The sequence below is a fragment of the Eschrichtius robustus genome, chromosome 11, assembly GCF_028021215.1.
Source record: "Eschrichtius robustus isolate mEscRob2 chromosome 11, mEscRob2.pri, whole genome shotgun sequence".
NCBI classification, from domain to species: Eukaryota; Metazoa; Chordata; class Mammalia; order Artiodactyla; family Eschrichtiidae; genus Eschrichtius; species Eschrichtius robustus.
In genome coordinates, this window is record NC_090834.1 from 99,688,998 (window position 1) to 99,704,694 (window position 15,697).

At 63.4% G+C, this 15,697-nt stretch overlaps 2 protein-coding genes across 7 annotated transcripts in view; both read left to right on the forward strand.

Moving 5' to 3' along the window:
• DGKZ (diacylglycerol kinase zeta) overlaps positions 1 to 12,088 on the forward strand; it is a 30,708-nt gene extending 18,620 nt beyond the window's left edge. For 2 of the 5 annotated variants that reach the window (XM_068554346.1, XM_068554344.1), the window contains 30 exons: positions 67 to 175; positions 471 to 566; positions 887 to 964; positions 2,174 to 2,230; positions 2,634 to 2,702; positions 3,574 to 3,645; positions 3,753 to 3,869; positions 3,970 to 4,041; positions 4,333 to 4,428; positions 4,723 to 4,805; positions 4,909 to 4,969; positions 5,051 to 5,164; positions 5,254 to 5,394; positions 5,867 to 5,945; positions 6,139 to 6,194; positions 6,357 to 6,419; positions 6,520 to 6,593; positions 6,682 to 6,793; positions 7,104 to 7,303; positions 7,456 to 7,556; positions 7,657 to 7,736; positions 7,827 to 7,896; positions 8,033 to 8,073; positions 8,626 to 8,765; positions 9,674 to 9,705; positions 9,962 to 10,005; positions 10,477 to 10,597; positions 10,682 to 10,715; positions 10,954 to 11,053; positions 11,309 to 12,088. In XM_068554346.1, the coding sequence (XP_068410447.1) occupies positions 67 to 175; positions 471 to 566; positions 887 to 964; positions 2,174 to 2,230; positions 2,634 to 2,702; positions 3,574 to 3,645; positions 3,753 to 3,869; positions 3,970 to 4,041; positions 4,333 to 4,428; positions 4,723 to 4,805; positions 4,909 to 4,969; positions 5,051 to 5,164; positions 5,254 to 5,394; positions 5,867 to 5,945; positions 6,139 to 6,194; positions 6,357 to 6,419; positions 6,520 to 6,593; positions 6,682 to 6,793; positions 7,104 to 7,303; positions 7,456 to 7,556; positions 7,657 to 7,736; positions 7,827 to 7,896; positions 8,033 to 8,073; positions 8,626 to 8,765; positions 9,674 to 9,705; positions 9,962 to 10,005; positions 10,477 to 10,597; positions 10,682 to 10,715; positions 10,954 to 11,053; positions 11,309 to 11,425 (2,629 nt within the window). In that variant the 3' untranslated portion in view covers positions 11,426 to 12,088. Of the gene's footprint in view, positions 1 to 66; positions 176 to 470; positions 567 to 886; positions 965 to 2,173; positions 2,231 to 2,633; positions 2,703 to 3,573; positions 3,646 to 3,752; positions 3,870 to 3,969; positions 4,042 to 4,332; positions 4,429 to 4,722; positions 4,806 to 4,908; positions 4,970 to 5,050; positions 5,165 to 5,253; positions 5,395 to 5,866; positions 5,946 to 6,138; positions 6,195 to 6,356; positions 6,420 to 6,519; positions 6,594 to 6,681; positions 6,794 to 7,103; positions 7,304 to 7,455; positions 7,557 to 7,656; positions 7,737 to 7,826; positions 7,897 to 8,032; positions 8,074 to 8,625; positions 8,766 to 8,849; positions 9,439 to 9,673; positions 9,706 to 9,961; positions 10,006 to 10,476; positions 10,598 to 10,681; positions 10,716 to 10,953; positions 11,054 to 11,308 lie in introns of those variants that run through there. The other 3 variants (XM_068554347.1, XM_068554343.1, XM_068554345.1) reach the window with 2 other exon arrangements.
• A 1,287-nt stretch (positions 12,089 to 13,375) lies between these two features.
• MDK (midkine) lies at positions 13,376 to 15,432 on the forward strand. 2 transcript variants are annotated; one of them, XM_068555587.1, is made up of 6 exons: positions 13,376 to 13,449; positions 13,738 to 13,814; positions 13,963 to 14,130; positions 14,251 to 14,412; positions 14,769 to 14,834; positions 15,105 to 15,432. In XM_068555587.1, the coding sequence occupies exons 2-6, from the start codon at positions 13,739 to 13,741 to the stop codon at positions 15,128 to 15,130; spliced, it is 498 nt and encodes a 165-aa protein (XP_068411688.1). In that variant the 5' UTR covers positions 13,376 to 13,449; position 13,738; the 3' UTR covers positions 15,131 to 15,432. The 2 variants fall into 2 exon arrangements, with proteins under 2 accessions (XP_068411688.1, XP_068411689.1); XM_068555588.1 differs by lacking the exon at positions 14,769 to 14,834.
• Positions 15,433 to 15,697: the final 265 nt, after the last annotated feature.

Below are 15,697 nucleotides of genomic sequence, written 5' to 3' on the forward strand. Positions count from 1 at the left end.
CAGCTGAGGGGAAGGAAGCAGAGTCGCCGAGTGCTCAGCTAGCCTCAGCTATCTCCTTTTCTGTAGGAAAGCCATCACCAAGTCAGGCCTCCAGCACCTGGCACCCCCTCCTCCTGCTCCCGGGGCCCCGCGCAGTGAGCCTGAGCGGCAGATCCGGAGCACTGTGGACTGGAGCGTGAGTGGCCGGGAGCTGCAAGGGGCAAATGAGGACCAGTCCCCGCCGGGCTCAGGGCCACGGGAGCAGTCGGGTTGGGGGTACTGTGGGCAGCTGTGAGAAGAGCCCATGGGCCTATGGGGTCAGGGCAGACCTGGCGTGGCCACGTTTGAGCCAAGCCCTAAAGCCAAGGGACAGTGGGGAAAACAGGATGGAGCAAAGTAGATGGTGGCAGCTGGAGCAGGTTTGTATTGGGAGAGGGAGGGTTGGTTGGGCAGGGCAGGGGTGCGCTAAGCGTGCTCATCCTGTGGTCTAGGAGTCGGCGACGTATGGGGAGCACATCTGGTTTGAGACCCACGTGTCTGGGGACTTCTGCTATGTTGGAGAGCAGTACTGTGTAGCCAAGATGCTGGTGAGTGAGCTCTGTGCAGCACACTGCCCCCTGGTGGTGGAGCCAGGTCTAGAAGCCTGTAGGCCGGCTCCCGCGGGCCTGACAGGCTGCTGCCCTTCCCGGGGAAGGTGGACACAAGGCTCTCACCTAAGCGCCCCTGCGGTGGGCTGCCCGAGGATGGTGAGAGGAACGGGGCTGTGTCCTGATGCCAGTGCTGGGGCTTCCCGGTGCACACAGTGGGCAGGCTGTGCTGGGGCAGGTGCGAGGAGTTCTCTGCCTGCCCTGGGGTAGCATCCTGGATGGAGTTACTTGGTGCCTCAGGGGCCCTCTCTTTCCTGCAGCAGAAATCAGTGTCCCGGAGGAAGTGTGCAGCGTGCAAGATTGTGGTGCACACCCCCTGCATTGAACAGCTAGAGAAGGTGAGTGTGGTTGCTCAGGCTCTCCGGCCCCTCCCCTTTGGGTGCTAAAGCCCTCCCAGTGCACACACGTGTGTATCTGTACACGCATTTTCCCGTTACACAAACATCACCTGCCGGGGGTACCCCAGTGTGCATAGTGGTGAAGAGCCAAGGACCCAGGAGCTGAAACGCCTGCATTTGCATCCTGGCTCCCCCGCTTTATTTGTTACTGTGACCCCACCGCCCAGAGCAAGCCTGGCACAGAGTGGGGCTCGTAGACTATTACTCAGCCAGATGAAGTAATGAACGATGACCGAGACACCATTTTATCAGTTCCCAAACTAACACTTAGACGGGGCCATGCCTTGCTGAAGCTGTGAAACTCAGCTGTGTCAGGGCCAGTCCTGTGTGGCCCTGAGGCCTGGCTCTGTCCCCTCCACGCTGCCACTGTAAAGACCTTTCCCCAAGGACCACTGTCCACCGTGTGTCTGCAGCTGGGGGCACGTCTGGGCTGCGTGCTTCCAGGGAGGGAGGGAGAAGGAATGCTGGGCGGGTGGGTCCAGGCTGAGGGTGGGAGGGCTGCCATGGCCCATCAGGGCTCCCCTGGCAGCAGAAACCCAGACCAGCATAAGAGAAATCCCGTAGGACTAGGAATGGCATGAACAAGGCTAACGTGGACTGCTTCCCCTACCCCCCAACTCGTAGTGTGAGGTTTCCCTACAATTCTGCTAAGGCTGAAGCAGAGACAGTTAGGAAAAGAGAAACCAGTGTAGCCCCAGGTACTATAGACCCATCACACCACCCCCTAAGGTGAAAATCAAACCAGGATTTCACAAATGAGCTAACAATCTCCAGGGACCAGTCAGCAAGCAAGGACTGGGTTGCCTGCATGTGCCTGAGTTGGGAGTGCTGGAGGGTAAGGAAAGGTATAGGAGGGGTAAGCCTTGGTGCTGTTTTAGTGGGGGAGATGGATACAGAGCTTGCTGTCTCCCTCATCCCAGAACACTGGGCAGAGGAAGGAAAGACTCCTTCTGGCTAGTGCAGAGGAGCAGGGATGCAGGAGGACTTCTGAGAAGAGGTGTCTCACGTTCTCAGGGCTCCCAGGATGATTGGGGGCTATCCCTGCCTTGCAAGGATGCCTCTGAGTGACACTTTCCTGAAGGGGTGGCCATATGCCTGACCCCACGAAGGGAGGTTCTGACGTTTTGGTGATCATTTTATGTTTCACAGATAAACTTCCGCTGTAAGCCATCCTTCCGTGAATCAGGCTCCAGGAACGTCCGTGAGGTAAGTGCCCAGGGTAGTTAGGGCCCCAGGTTTCCTGAGTGGACCCCTCTGCAGTGTCTTCAGAGTGTCACCAGGGGCTCAGCTCCTTCTAGGCGGCTCTGGGGCCCAGGGAGGTACAGGGCTGAGGCTCCGAGGGTCTCAAAGAGGAAGGCCTGGCTGGCCCTGCCTGCAGAGGGGGTAGGGCACTGCCTACCTCTTGTGCCTCCCAATTCTCTCTGTACTTCCTCTGAGCCCCGACCTCCGGGCCACGGGGAGAAGTCTTCAGCCCCTTCTCACTTACACACAGGACTGCAGAGAGCGTCCTGCAGCCCCTGCCCCTCACTGTTGATATATTGAAGGGCACAGGCCACGTTCAAAGCTTCCACCCCTCACTTACTCCAGTGACGCTTCTCTCCTCTGCCAGCCAACCTTTGTGCGGCACCACTGGGTACACAGGCGACGTCAGGATGGCAAGTGTCGGCACTGTGGGAAGGTGAGGCCCTGCCCAAGGAAGTTGGCCAGCCTGCTGCCCCTTGGCCCCAGGCCCTACGGCCCCTGAGACTCGTGTGGCCCGTCCATCACTGACCGTGGTCCCAGGGCTCACTCTCAGCCTGGCTGCAGTGCCCAGTCAGTTCCAAAACAGCCAGGTCCCTGGGCGGAGCAGGAGAGCAGGGAGGAAAGCCTTCTTCTAGAGCAGTGTCTCTGGACTGCTCTGAAGTCGTGAGTGAGCCCTTTGAGAAGCATATAGACTTTTTCACTCATTAACTCAGCAGATGCACGTTTAGGGCCTGCTGGGTGGCAAGCACGGAGCTGGGTAGCGGGTCCCTGTCCTCCTGGAGGAGGATGCGGCTCCCAGACAGGCTGCAGGGCGCTTCCGGAGCACAGTCCACAGTGGTTGTGGTGTCGTTGACTTATTTATTGTCTGCTGCTTGTCTGCTCCCTCAGTAAGTTCAGGCTCTGAGAGGTCCCTCTTTCCTCCGTCCACTCAGTATCCAGCAGTTGTGGGGCACACAGCAGGCCCGCGAGGAACGTGTGTGGAATGAACAGGAATGAATGTGATCAGTACTATAAAGAACTTTCAGAGTGCACTGGCGGGCCTGGCGGGCCTGGGTCAGGAAGGAGGGATTGGAATCAGGCAGGAGTTAGCTGTGGACCCCTTTCCAGCAGATCACGCAGTTAACTTCAGAGAGTTGTGGGCACCTGGCTCGGCCTCCCTCCCTACCCTAGGGACTCATTTTACAGTTCTTTTATTTTTTAAAAATGTGCTCCATTGCCCTGGGTGGAGAAAGGTTGGCACCAGAAAGGGGCTGGGTCTGCTGCTCCAGGCCGGGTCCCAGGTGCCCTCATCACCCTGTGCGCCCTAGGGCTTCCAGCAGAAGTTCACCTTCCACAGCAAGGAGATCGTGGCCATCAGCTGCTCCTGGTGCAAGCAAGCAGTGAGTGCTGCTCGCCCTACCTGCAGGCTGTCCCCCGGGCTGCGCTGGGTTGGGGGTCCCAGGTCTCCGCTGGGTCCGGCTCAGCCATGCCAACCAACCCCCTCTAGTACCACAGCAAGGTGTCCTGCTTCATGCTGCAGCAGATCGAGGAGCCATGCTCCCTGGGGGTCCACGCCGCCGTGGTCATCCCACCCACCTGGATCCTCCGTGCCCGGAGGCCCCAGGTGAGTCCTGGCCGCACCCTTGACCCCCGCACACACCTAGGGTCTGCCAGCCACCCGGGGCCCACCCACCTTGTCACCAACATCCTTGCTTCCCTTGCAGAATACCCTCAAGGCAAGCAAGAAGAAAAAGAGGGCATCTTTCAAGAGGAAATCTAGCAAGAAAGGGCCTGAGGTTAGACCCGGGACCAGGTGGGCAGCTGGAGGGGAGCAGGAGAGAAGGGCCTGTGTTTTGGGATGCTGAGCCCCCTGGGCTGATGCTGCCAGCTCGGCCATCAGTGGGTCAGTTTGGGCTCTGCGGCCCTGAGGAGGGTGAGAGGTCAGATCCGAGGTGCCTCTCTATGGCCAGGCCCACTGAGGTGTGACCCGGTGTGATACTCAAGGGGGCACCCAGGGGCACTGCTGAGAATGGGGGCGGGGTCTGCCAGGACAGGAGAGAGCCTTATGGGCTCTCTGTGTCTCCAAGGAGGGCCGCTGGAGACCCTTCATCATCAGGCCCACCCCGTCCCCCCTCATGAAGCCCCTGCTGGTGTTCGTGAACCCGAAGAGTGGGGGCAACCAGGTACCCACAGCCTGCCCTCTCCACTGAGCGCCTCGGGGGAGGGATGGGGTCAAGCTCACGCCCCTCCCCGCAGCAGCTGTTCCCAGGTTCTGTTGCAGCTTCTGCCCCATTCCTCTTTCCCAGGGACGCTGAGAAAATCCAATTCTGTCTCCACCCTTTGCCCCTGCCTGGGCCTTGTTCCCACAGTTCCCACCCTTCTCCCCACGCTTCTCCCCACCTCAGCCCGCCACCCCTGACTGCCTCCCCCCCCTGCCCCCCGCCGCCCCATCCCTGTCGGCTCCTGGTCTCCCACAGGGCGCCAAGATCATCCAGTCCTTCCTCTGGTATCTCAATCCCCGGCAAGTCTTTGACCTGAGCCAGGGAGGGCCCAAGGAGGCGTAAGTACTTGCCAGGGCTCTCGTGGGGATGGTGGTGGGGGCTCGCCTGGCGCTCGGGGTACAGCACTCGGACCCTGACCCCGTTCCTGTCTCCTGACCCCAGACTGGAGATGTACCGCCGGGTGCACAACCTGCGGATCCTGGCCTGCGGGGGCGATGGCACGGTGAGTGCTCCTGCCCCTCCCGGCCCGGCCCGCCCTGAGCCTCGCGCTCTGACCTGGCCTCTCGTGCTCTGCCTGCTGCAGGTGGGCTGGATCCTCTCCACCCTGGACCAGCTGCGCTTAAAACCACCGCCGCCCGTCGCCATCCTGCCCCTGGGCACCGGCAACGACTTGGCCCGCACCCTCAACTGGGGTGGGGTGAGCGCCCACAGGGCAGGGAGCTGGGGAGGGCGGGGTGGCGGGGAAGGCCCAGACCCCGGAGGGGCTCAGTTCCTGCCTCCCCCCAGGGCTACACCGATGAGCCCGTGTCCAAGATCCTCTCCCACGTAGAGGAGGGCAACGTGGTGCAGCTGGACCGCTGGGACCTCCGTGCGGAGCCCAACCCCGAGGCGGGGCCTGAGGAGCGAGATGAGGGGGCCACCGACCGGGTGGGTCGGCCGGGGCGGGGCCGGGTCGGCCGGGGCGGGGCCGGGGGTGTCTGGGATCCTGGGACCCGGGCTGACTCTTGGTGTCTCCGGACTTCGGCCTCTTCACGGGAAGAGGGAGTAACGGTACTCACCTCATGAGGTAGCTGTCACTCAGCCACTCAGCACGTATTTACTGAGAACCTGCTACTGCCGGGCACCGTCTGTTCTCAGCAGCGAGCAAAACCAAGTCCCGGCTCTTGGGGGGCTCCTGCAGAACACAGCCCGTCACGGGGGAGGGCTGTGGGAAGAGAGGGCCAGCAGGGCACGAGGTGCCCTTGTGCGCGGGGCACTTAGCCCGGGAGCTCAGATGGCAGGGCCGAGGCCGGTGGGCTGGGGGCAGAGCTGTCTGGTGGACGTGACTGTGTGGGAAAGGCCTGAAAACGCGGGGGCTGAGCCAGCCAGCCCTCATGCCGGGTCCCTGGCCTTTCTCCAGCTGCCACTGGATGTCTTCAACAACTACTTCAGCCTGGGCTTTGATGCCCACGTCACCCTGGAGTTTCACGAGTCTCGAGGTTGGCAAACTTTTGCTGAGGAGACCTGGGGAGGCTGGGGAGGGAGGGATACAGGAGGGGGTCCCCGAGAGGACCAGACCTTGCCCTTCCCAGTAAAAGGCGTTCGTTCTCAACCCTCCCTCTTGACCCCAGCCTGGGAAGCCCCAGCAGGCTCAGAACAACTGACTGTCCCCTATTTCTTGTCACCACCCAGAGGCCAACCCAGAGAAATTCAACAGCCGCTTTCGGAATAAGATGTTCTACGCCGGGGTGAGTCTGGGGTCCGCCAGCTACGCCCCACCATTCCCATGCCCACCTGTTCTACCGCCTGTGCCCCCTGCCCACCTGTGTCTACCAGGCCGCAGGACCCCTGCGTGGCAGCGGTGAAGGAAATTACCTGTCACCAGATGGTGACGCCCTTGTCTCCCACAGACAGCCTTCTCCGACTTCCTGATGGGCAGCTCCAAGGACTTGGCCAAGCACATCCGCGTGGTGGTGAGTGGGCCATGCTGGCAGGCAGGGTGGGCAGGCCCAGCGGGAGGGAGACCACCTGGGTACGTATACCCTCTACACCCTCCGCCGTTCCCGCCTCCAGTGTGACGGGACTGACCTGACCCCCAAGATTCAGGACCTGAAACCCCAGTGCATTGTTTTCCTGAACATCCCCAGGTGAGGAGGGAAGGGCTCTGTGTGGGCCCTACTGCCTCTGTCCTGCACGCCCGTCCTCTGAAGCCCATTGTGGTGCCCTCCTCTCCAGGTACTGTGCGGGCACCATGCCCTGGGGCCACCCTGGGGAGCACCATGACTTCGAGCCCCAGCGGCACGATGATGGCTACCTCGAGGTTATTGGCTTTACCATGACATCCCTGGTGAGTGGGCCAGCACGGGGCCCGTCTAGAGCCCTGGCCCTGCTTTGCCCCGGCCCTGTCCCCACAGTGCCCCGGAGCCTGGCCCCGAGATGGAAGTGGGGGTGGGGGGGCAGTCACCATACTTCCTTTCATTGGCCAGGACAGGAGAGTTGACCCTCACCTCCTTCTCTGGCTGGGGTCTCACCTTCCGTCTGCTCTCCACGGGGGGGTGGGGGGGTCACTCTCACTTTGGCCAGAGCATCCCTGGGAAAAGCGGAGCTTGAGGTCCTGCCACCCCCTGGCCCCTGCCCTGAGCCTCTCGCGCCCACAGGCAGCACTGCAGGTGGGTGGGCACGGCGAGCGGCTGACACAGTGCCGAGAGGTGCTGCTCACCACGTCCAAGGCCATCCCAGTGCAGGTGGATGGTGAGCCCTGCAAGCTCGCAGCCTCACGCATCCGCATCTCCCTGCGCAACCAGGCCACCATGGTGCAGAAGGCCAAGCGGCGGAGCGCCGCCCCCCTGCACAGCGAGTATGCCCCTCCCCAGCCTCAGTTTCCCCATCTGGAAAGGAGGCTCACAGTCCCCCGGGGCAGCTGGGTGGGGCACGTGGCTCGGTGCCTGGCGGGGACTGGCAGCCCAGGCGGAGCCCTCGCCGAGTGCTGTGTGGTCGCCCCGCCCGCAGCCAGCAGCCGGTGCCGGAGCAGCTGCGGGTCCAGGTGAGCAGGGTCAGCATGCACGACTACGAGGCGTTGCACTATGACAAGGAGCAGCTCAAAGAGGCCTGTGAGTGGCGAGCGCGGCTGGGGGCGCTGAGGAGCGCTGGGTCACCTGAGGGCAGGGTGGTTGGGGGCAGCCGGCTGCTTACGGCCGCTCTGTCCTCCAGCCGTGCCGTTGGGCACCGTGGTGGTCCCGGGAGACAGCGACCTGGAGCTGTGCCGCGCCCACATCGAGAGGCTCCGGCAGGTGAGGAGCAGGTCTGGGGCCTGCCCGGGCTGCCCCCTCCTGCCCCAGGTTCTGGTCGCCCCCAGCCCCGGCCTCTGCTTCTCTCGACAGGAGCCCGAAGATGCTGGAGCCAAGTCCCCGACGTGCCAGAGACTCTCCCCCAAGTGGTGCTTCCTGGATGGTGAGTGGCCCCCAAGGGCCAGCTCAGGGCGGTCCCAGGCCGTGTCCTGCCCCCTCCCTGGGAGGTCCTAGGTGGGGCGGCAGAAGACCTAGGCCTGGACAAGGGCCCCCTTCCTCAGCCACCTCTCTCCCCACAGCCACCACTGCTAGCCGCTTCTACAGGATCGACAGGGCCCAGGTGAGCACTCACCATCCTGCTCCGTCTGCCGCTGGCTCCGGGGCCCCAGTGTCCCCTGTCCTGCTAGGCCACCCTCCACAGCCGGGCACAGCCGTCCTTGCGTCCCATAGTGTCCGCGGTTGAGCCGTGCACAGGGATGGTGCTGACGGGAGAAGGGAGCCCGTGTAACCCGGACAGAGCTCTCCAGGTTGGGGTGGGGTGGGGGCGGCCTTCACAGCACAGCTGTCATCCATCCAGACACAGAAGAAAAGGCACTTCTGGCCAGAGGCCTGGTCACCTGGGTAAACGCTTAGCAGTGGGAAGGGGCTGGCCAGCTGGTGGGCCCGCTGTGCGGAAGTTAGGGGCTGGGCTTGGGTGGCAGGAGAGGAGAGGAGAATGGGGGAGGGGACGGGACTGGCAGGGCCACCGGCCCACCTGCCTCCTGTCAGTGTTCCTGCCCACAGCAGAGGCTTCTCCAGGTCTGCTGGCCTGGCAGCCCCTTCACCGCCCCCCCCCCGCCCCCCGGCCACCCTGCAGGGCCCTGACCCTCGGCCCTGACCTCCCCACCCGCAGGAACACCTCAACTACGTGACCGAGATCGCACAGGATGAGATTTATATCCTGGACCCTGAGCTGCTGGGGGCGTCTGCCCGACCCGACCTCCCAACCCCCTCTTCCCCTCTCCCCACCTCGCCCTGCTCACCCAGGCCCCGGTGAGTTCCAGGCCTCAGCCAGTCCCCTGGCTCTAAATCCCACCCGGAAGCCAGAAGCTCCTCAAGTCCTGTCTTCCACCCCAGCCGCTTCCCTGAGCGCCAGACGCACTCCAGCTGCCTGCGGTCCCCACCGGCCCCACCCCACTGACCCACAGGCAGCAAGCTGAACCCAGCCAGCCAGCCAGCCCTCCACCCCACCGTCCGCTCTGCTGCGCGGGCCAAAGACCTGGGCTCCCTCCCTGGCTGCTCCCTGCCTGCGTCTGAGCACACCACGGTGCCCCTGGCCTCCTGCTCTCTCCCCCCAGCCTGGAACCACCTTCCCCAGCACCCTGCGGTCAATGTGCCCTCCCCCGCGTACCTGGTCACTTCATCCCATGCAGCCTGAGCCTGGTGGTCTCTGACCCCACCAGCGCCCTCCCTGCTCCATCACCACAGTCCAGCCCCACTCGCCTCTCGGTTCTTTAAGGCACAAGTGTGCCCACCTCTGGACTTGTCCTTGCCTGCCCAATCTTCACAGAGCTGCCCCTCCATTCATATCTCAGCTTGGGTGTTTCCTCCTCAGAGGAGTCTCCCAGGAGCCCACCTGAAGTTGCTGTTCAATCAATCACACTACCCTGTCTCCTATTCTTCGTAGCACTTGCTGCTGTTTCAAAATACCTTATTTATTTGTTTACTTGTTTGTCTCTCTGACTAGAATGTAAGCTCCCTGAGAGCAAGTTCTCTACCCGTCGTGTTCACTGCTGTATTACCAGTGCCCAGAACCGCACTTGACGCATAGGAGGCGCTCAATAAACTGTTGAAAGGACAGAGGGCGCCCCCGGTTGGGGCTGGGGAGGGCGACAAGCTGGGCCTGTGCTGTAGCCATGTCACCCATAGCCCTGCCACGTCTCATCCTGCTCTGTTTGCAGGTCACTGCCAGGGGATGCTGCACCCCCTACAGGTGAGGCCTCTCCCTGCAGGGCCCCTGCTTCCTCCCTGGTCCTAGGACTGAGGCTCGGTGGGGTGGGGTCGGGTGGGGTGGAGCCCATACGCAGCCTCACAAGAACACAGCCGTGTCACCATGAGCCCGCAGCCCTTGGCACACGTGCCCCGACAGGCCCACTTCTCTGCACAATAGTGCCTCAGACGTATGTTCACACACCGACACATGCCTAGGCGTCCAGCGCCAGAGTGTAACAGGCAGATGTTCTGTGCAGGTGAAGAGCTGATCGAGGCTGCCAGGAGGAACGATTTCTGTAAGGTACTAGTGCCAGGCTCGGGCTTCTTCCCCTTGGCAGCCCCCTCAGGCCCTGGGGAGTGGGGCCTCTGGGCTGGGCCAAGAGCTAATCTGTTGAGGTGTGGTCATCTGTCATCACCTGGGCCTCTGTGGGGCCTCCGTGTGGTTGTCCCAGTCAGCCCTGCCCCCCATCCCTGTCCAGCCCACAATCGGTGTCCCTGCATACGGGCTTCCTGGCTCATTCTGCCTGTCCCTGGTGCTCAGAAAGGATCGAGCCTTAGAGGAACCGCAGGCTCCAAGGCTCGGTCATCAGTGCTCCCGGGGCGTCCAGGGGTACCTGGGGTGAGAGAAGCCCATCGTGTCTCTCCTGCGCTCCAGAAAGACCCCCAGAGGCCCCTAGGGAGCCTAGGGCCTGTGTGAGTTGGGGGGCGTTTCTGTGGCTGGAAGGAGGGTGGCCCTGAGGGGCCCCAGCCCTGCTCTGCCTCCTGCCCCCAGCTCCAGGAGCTGCACCGAGCCGGAGGTGACCTCATGCACCGAGACGAGCGGAGCCGCACGCTCCTGCACCACGCCGTCAGCACCGGCAGCAAGGAAGTGGTCCGCTACCTGTTGGACCACGGTGAGCTGTGCCACTGGGGCCCCTGGGAGGAGGGAGAGGCTGCCAGGCCTCTCTGACCTCCCCCTCCCCCTTCCCCTTCTCCAGCCCCCACAGAGATCCTTGATGCTGTGGAGGAAAAGTGAGTATGTGGGCAGTGCAGGACCCCAGTTACCCTGGAAACCGCCCTGTCTTTATCTAGCCCCTCCCATTCGGTCCTGTCAGAGCCCATAAACCCTTCCTGGCCACATCTGTCATCCTCTGGGCCACCCCCCCCCTTGCCCCAGGACCCTGAACTTCCTGCCCTTTCTGATGGCCTTCGGGAGACAGGAGGGCTCAGAGGACTGGATGGGGTCCACAGCCAGCCCCTGTTCCCCCAGCGGGGAGACCTGTCTGCACCAGGCCGCAGCCCTGGGCCAGCGCACCATCTGCCACTACATCGTGGAGGCCGGGGCCTCTCTCATGAAGACAGACCAGCAGGTGAGCAGACTAGCAGGGCAGGCAGGGAATCCACGCAAAAACAAAGCAACCCTTTCCCAAACTCCAGCCCGGGGAGAGGGGAGTCTGGGGGAGGGCCGCCTCTGGGGATTCAAAGCTGTCCTTCAACCAACACAGTCCAGACCCCGAGAACCTGAGCCAGCAAGAGTTGGCTGCTCCCCGAGGGAAGAGCCCCTGTCTTCTAAGCCTGCTGGGGCCGACAGGTCCCTGAGGTGATGGCAGCTCCCCCTCATCCAGGGCGACACTCCCCGGCAGCGGGCTGAGAAGGCTCAGGACACGGAACTGGCCGCGTACCTGGAGAACCGGCAGCACTACCAGATGATCCAGCGGGAGGACCAGGAGACGGCTGTGTGAGGCCAACGGCGCAGCAGGAGGCACGGGCCGCCAGAGGACCAGACCCCTCCTCGCCCACCTCACTGCCACATTCCAGTCGGATGGCCAGAGGGACCCGGGATCCAGGCCCCAGGGAAGAAGCCCTGTGCTGCTCCCTGAGGAGCTGCCCAGACCTAGGGCTGGACTCTGAAGAGCTGGGGGCTGGGGGGGGGGGGGTTCTCACCCAGTCCCCTGAGGCCACAGCCTAACCCAGAGGCTCACAGGGGACCAGGAAACTGGACTGGGCTGGGCAGACCATTGGGGGGGCTGGGGGGGGGGCCTCACCTTCCCTGCAATGGGTGCCCTGGAGTTGAGGGCACGCAGCCCGGAGGGCAGAGGGCCTTGAGGCCCCGTGAGGGAGCCCCCAGGAAGACGCTTCCTAAGCCTCCGGGTCCTTTAGGACCCTCACTCTGAGGCTCCTGGGAGCTTGGGCCCCTCTCCTGCCCTGACACCCCCCTACCCCCGCCCCCAGGGCTTCTTCCCGGAAACACGGAGCCTGCTACATCTGCCTGCCCGCCGCCCTGCTTAGCACCTACCCGGTGACCCTCCTCCCAAACCCAGTCATTTCACCTCCGACTGTGTGGCCTGGGGGGCGGGGGGGGGGCTTTCACGGTGACATGTTTACAGCTGGGTGTGACTCAGTAAAGTGGATTTTTTTTCCTTTCCGCTTTTCTTTTTTTGTGGGGGAGGTCTTCCAGAAGCAGCGGGAGCTGTTGGGTTATCGTCCGGGTGGGGGACTGGACACCGTCGACCCAGACCCAGACTCATTTCGAGGGATCCTGGTGCCCGTTTCGGGGTGGGGTCCGAGGGGCTGCCCGGGACCTGACCCCTGCCTGGCTGCCGCGCTGGTCGTGGCCGGGGGAGGAGCTGATTTCCTCCTGCTTCCCGCTTCCCGCGGGGAAGATAACAATGAAAGTGAAAGAGGTGGAGCGGGGGCGAGGCCCGGGTTCTTGGGCCCGGTCGCCCCGTGGCCTGGGGCAAGCCCCCTCCTCCTGGCCTCAACTGCTTTCGCTGTTTAGGGGGTCGGATGAGGTGATCCCCGAGCGTCCAGGCTCAGAAGGGGTGGGCGTTTGCAGCCGCTGCCGGGCCGCGTCTGGAACTTCTCAGACGGCTGCTGTCGGCTCTAAATCTTAACCAAATCCAGGCCTGCGGGCTCCTCCTTCCCCAACTCCCCTGCCCCCCGCCAACCTGCGCGTGGAGAAAGGCGCAGCGGCCTCCGCGCCCTTCCGACCCCTGCGCTTTTCTGGGGTCCCCCGTCCGAACCCCCTCCCGACACTGAGCAGAGCATCTCACTGCACACCTGGTGAAGCGACCCGAGGCGGGGGCTGGCGCTCCTTCCCCAGCATCTAAGGGGCGCTGAGAGTCGAGCGGGCCCTGGGAGGCGGAGCGGGGCCTCGACGGGGTTAATCACTGCACCCGGGGCTCGACGGACAGAGCCGCACACAGGCTCGAACGCGGGCCCCGCGCCGGGACCTGTGACACACCCGGGGCTCCGTGCTCCCTCCTGGTCTCCACCTAAGGCTCCGTGGCCATGAAGGGAAGCTGGCGTCCAGAGGGGAAAGGGGACGGCCCCGAGGAGGGGGCAGAGGGCGGGGGACGACAAACAGGGGCCTGGACCGAGGGAGCGCGAGATTGGGGGCTGGGGACAGGGGGTGCCGGGACAGGACGGAGACCCGGGGCTGGGGATGGGGACGCCAGGAGAGCCCGGCGTCTGAGGGCGGAGGGCACCGGCCGGGCGAGGCGAGGCGAGGGTGTGGGGCCGAGCGGCGGGAAGAGGGGGTAGAGGCGCGGGGGGCTCGGGAAGGGAGCGGAGGCGGGGACGCCGGGGTCGGGGGGCGGCGCGGGTTTGAGGGGAGGGGGCGGGGCAGGTCCTTCGTCGGTGGGGGGGAGGGGGCGGGGGCCCATGTGACCGGCTCAGACCGGTTCTGGAGACAAAAGGGGCCGCGGAGGCCGGAGCGGGACGGGCCCGGCGCGGGAGGGAGCGAAGCAGCGCGGGCAGCGAGCGAGTGAGCGTGCGGGGCCCCGGGGGGCGCGCGGCGGCTTCGGCCCCTCGGCCGCTGCCGATCTGGGGGCTGGAGGCGGGGTGGGGGTCTGAGCTGCGTCCCGGGCTCCAGGCGGCCCCTGGGGAGACTCCTCCCGCTTTGCGCCCCGGCTGGCGGCGAGGGGCCAGCCCCCCAAGTCCGCCGCCACCACAGTAGCAGCCCGACACTTTGGGCCTGGAAACTGGGGAAAGGGGGTGGGAGGTTCGCGCCTGCGGCCCCCAGTGGGAACTCTGACCCGTGCTCTACCCCCAGGATGCAGCGCCGAGGCTTCCTCCTCCTCTCCCTCCTCGCCCTGCTGGCGCTCACCTCCGCGGTGGCCAAAAAGAAAGGTGATACGGAGGGTGGGGGGGTTTAAGGAGGGCTGGAGCCGGGCAGGTGAGACCGGCAGCCTCGGTTCCGAGGCCGGACTCCTGGAAGGGGTCTCCGAGTGAGTCTCTCCTGGCCCGGGTCCTGAGCTCTGTTCCCCATGCGTTGTAGACAAAGTGAAGAAGGGAGGCCCGGGGAGCGAGTGCGCGGAGTGGACCTGGGGTCCCTGCACCCCCAGCAGCAAGGACTGCGGCGTGGGTTTCCGCGAGGGCACCTGCGGGGCCCAGACGCAACGCATCCGGTGCCGGGTGCCCTGTAACTGGAAGAAGGAGTTTGGAGGTGAGGTGGGGCGCAGGCGGAGGGTAGGCAGGGGGCCCAGCCTCGCGGGGACCTGAGCAGACCCGTGGAGGGGGCCACAGGTTAGGCCACCCAGCTCTGACCCGGGCACTCTCCCGCCAGCCGACTGCAAGTACAAGTTTGAGAGCTGGGGGGCATGTGATGGGGGCACAGGCACCAAAGCCCGCCAAGGCACCCTGAAGAAGGCGCGGTACAATGCCCAGTGCCAGGAGACCATCCGTGTGACCAAGCCCTGCACCCCCAAGACCAAAGCCAAGGCCAAAGGTTAGCAAAGGGGGCAGGGGGGGTGGGGTCATCACAGGTGGCTGCCCCTACCTGTGAAGGGAGTGGTAAAGCCTGAAGTTTTGGATCCCGGCCAGTGAATTTTTGACGTGTCTCTACCGGGTTTCCCTGTAGGTAGAGACACCTCAGGTGGGCGGTACTGAGGGCCCCGCAGAGGGTGCTCAGGAGGTTGAAATCCTGGCTCAAGTAAGGACAAAGTCAGCTGTTCTGTTGGAGTCTTTGGCTTGGGATTCAGGGAAATCGTACTGGAATGGCTTGGCTTTGTCATCTCTCCAGCAGGTGGGGGCAGTTTCTATATGGGAAGGGACTTCACGGTCCTTACTTCCTCTTTCCCTTAGCTTCATTCCTGACTCACAGCAGCCCTGGAGGCCAACAGGGCAGAGGGGAATCTGCCCACTTCTCAGGTGAGGGGACTGAGGCTGTTGTCCAGGGCTGCTGGGACCAGGACTGAGACCGGGAACTTGAAGGTTTTCTGATCCCCAAAGTCTAAGCTGGGGGAGTGAGGAATGTCCAGCATCATAATGGCTGTCCTGTCCCACAGGCTTCCAGGCTAGCTGATAGAGAACCACCAGGGGGCAGAATTTTCTTTTCTCTAATGTCTTTGTTGGGGGGAAGGGGTTCTCCAGTGGGTCACCCAAACCCTGCTAATGCGGTCTTTCTTTCTTGTTTTACAGCCAAGAAAGGGAAGGGAAAGGACTAGCGGCCAGGCCTGGATGCCAAGGAGCCCCTGGCTTTACTCGGAGGCCTGGCCCACGCCCTCCCTCTACCGGCCCAGGATATAACCCACCAGTGCCTTTTGCCTGCTCGTTAGCTTTATCAATCATGCCCTGCTTCTTCCCTTTCACTTGCCCACACCCACCCCAAGTGCCCAAAGTGGGGAGGGACAAGGGATTCTGGGCAGCTTGAGCCTCGCCCAAAGGGATTTGATTCCCCTGTACCCACTTTTCTTCTTCCCCCAACGATGCCATTACTAAGAAAAAAATAAATGTCTTTTTTTTTTTTCCCCCCAATAAAAGCTTTCTTTTAATATATAAAAGCCCCTTCCCAGGAAGTTTGCTGTGGTGATTTGTTGGAGGTGGGAGAATGGAGGAAAGACAGGGCTGGAGGGAACGGTGGCTTTCAGGGGGTTGAAGACTTGGCGGTGAGTGCCCCCCAGAGCTCATGGAGGAAAAACAGTTATGAAAATTCCTTCCAGGGCCCCCTACTGACCCCTGGAAGGGTGCCCCCCATCGAGTCCCCTGAGCCTCTCAGTCCTGTTTCTCCAGGG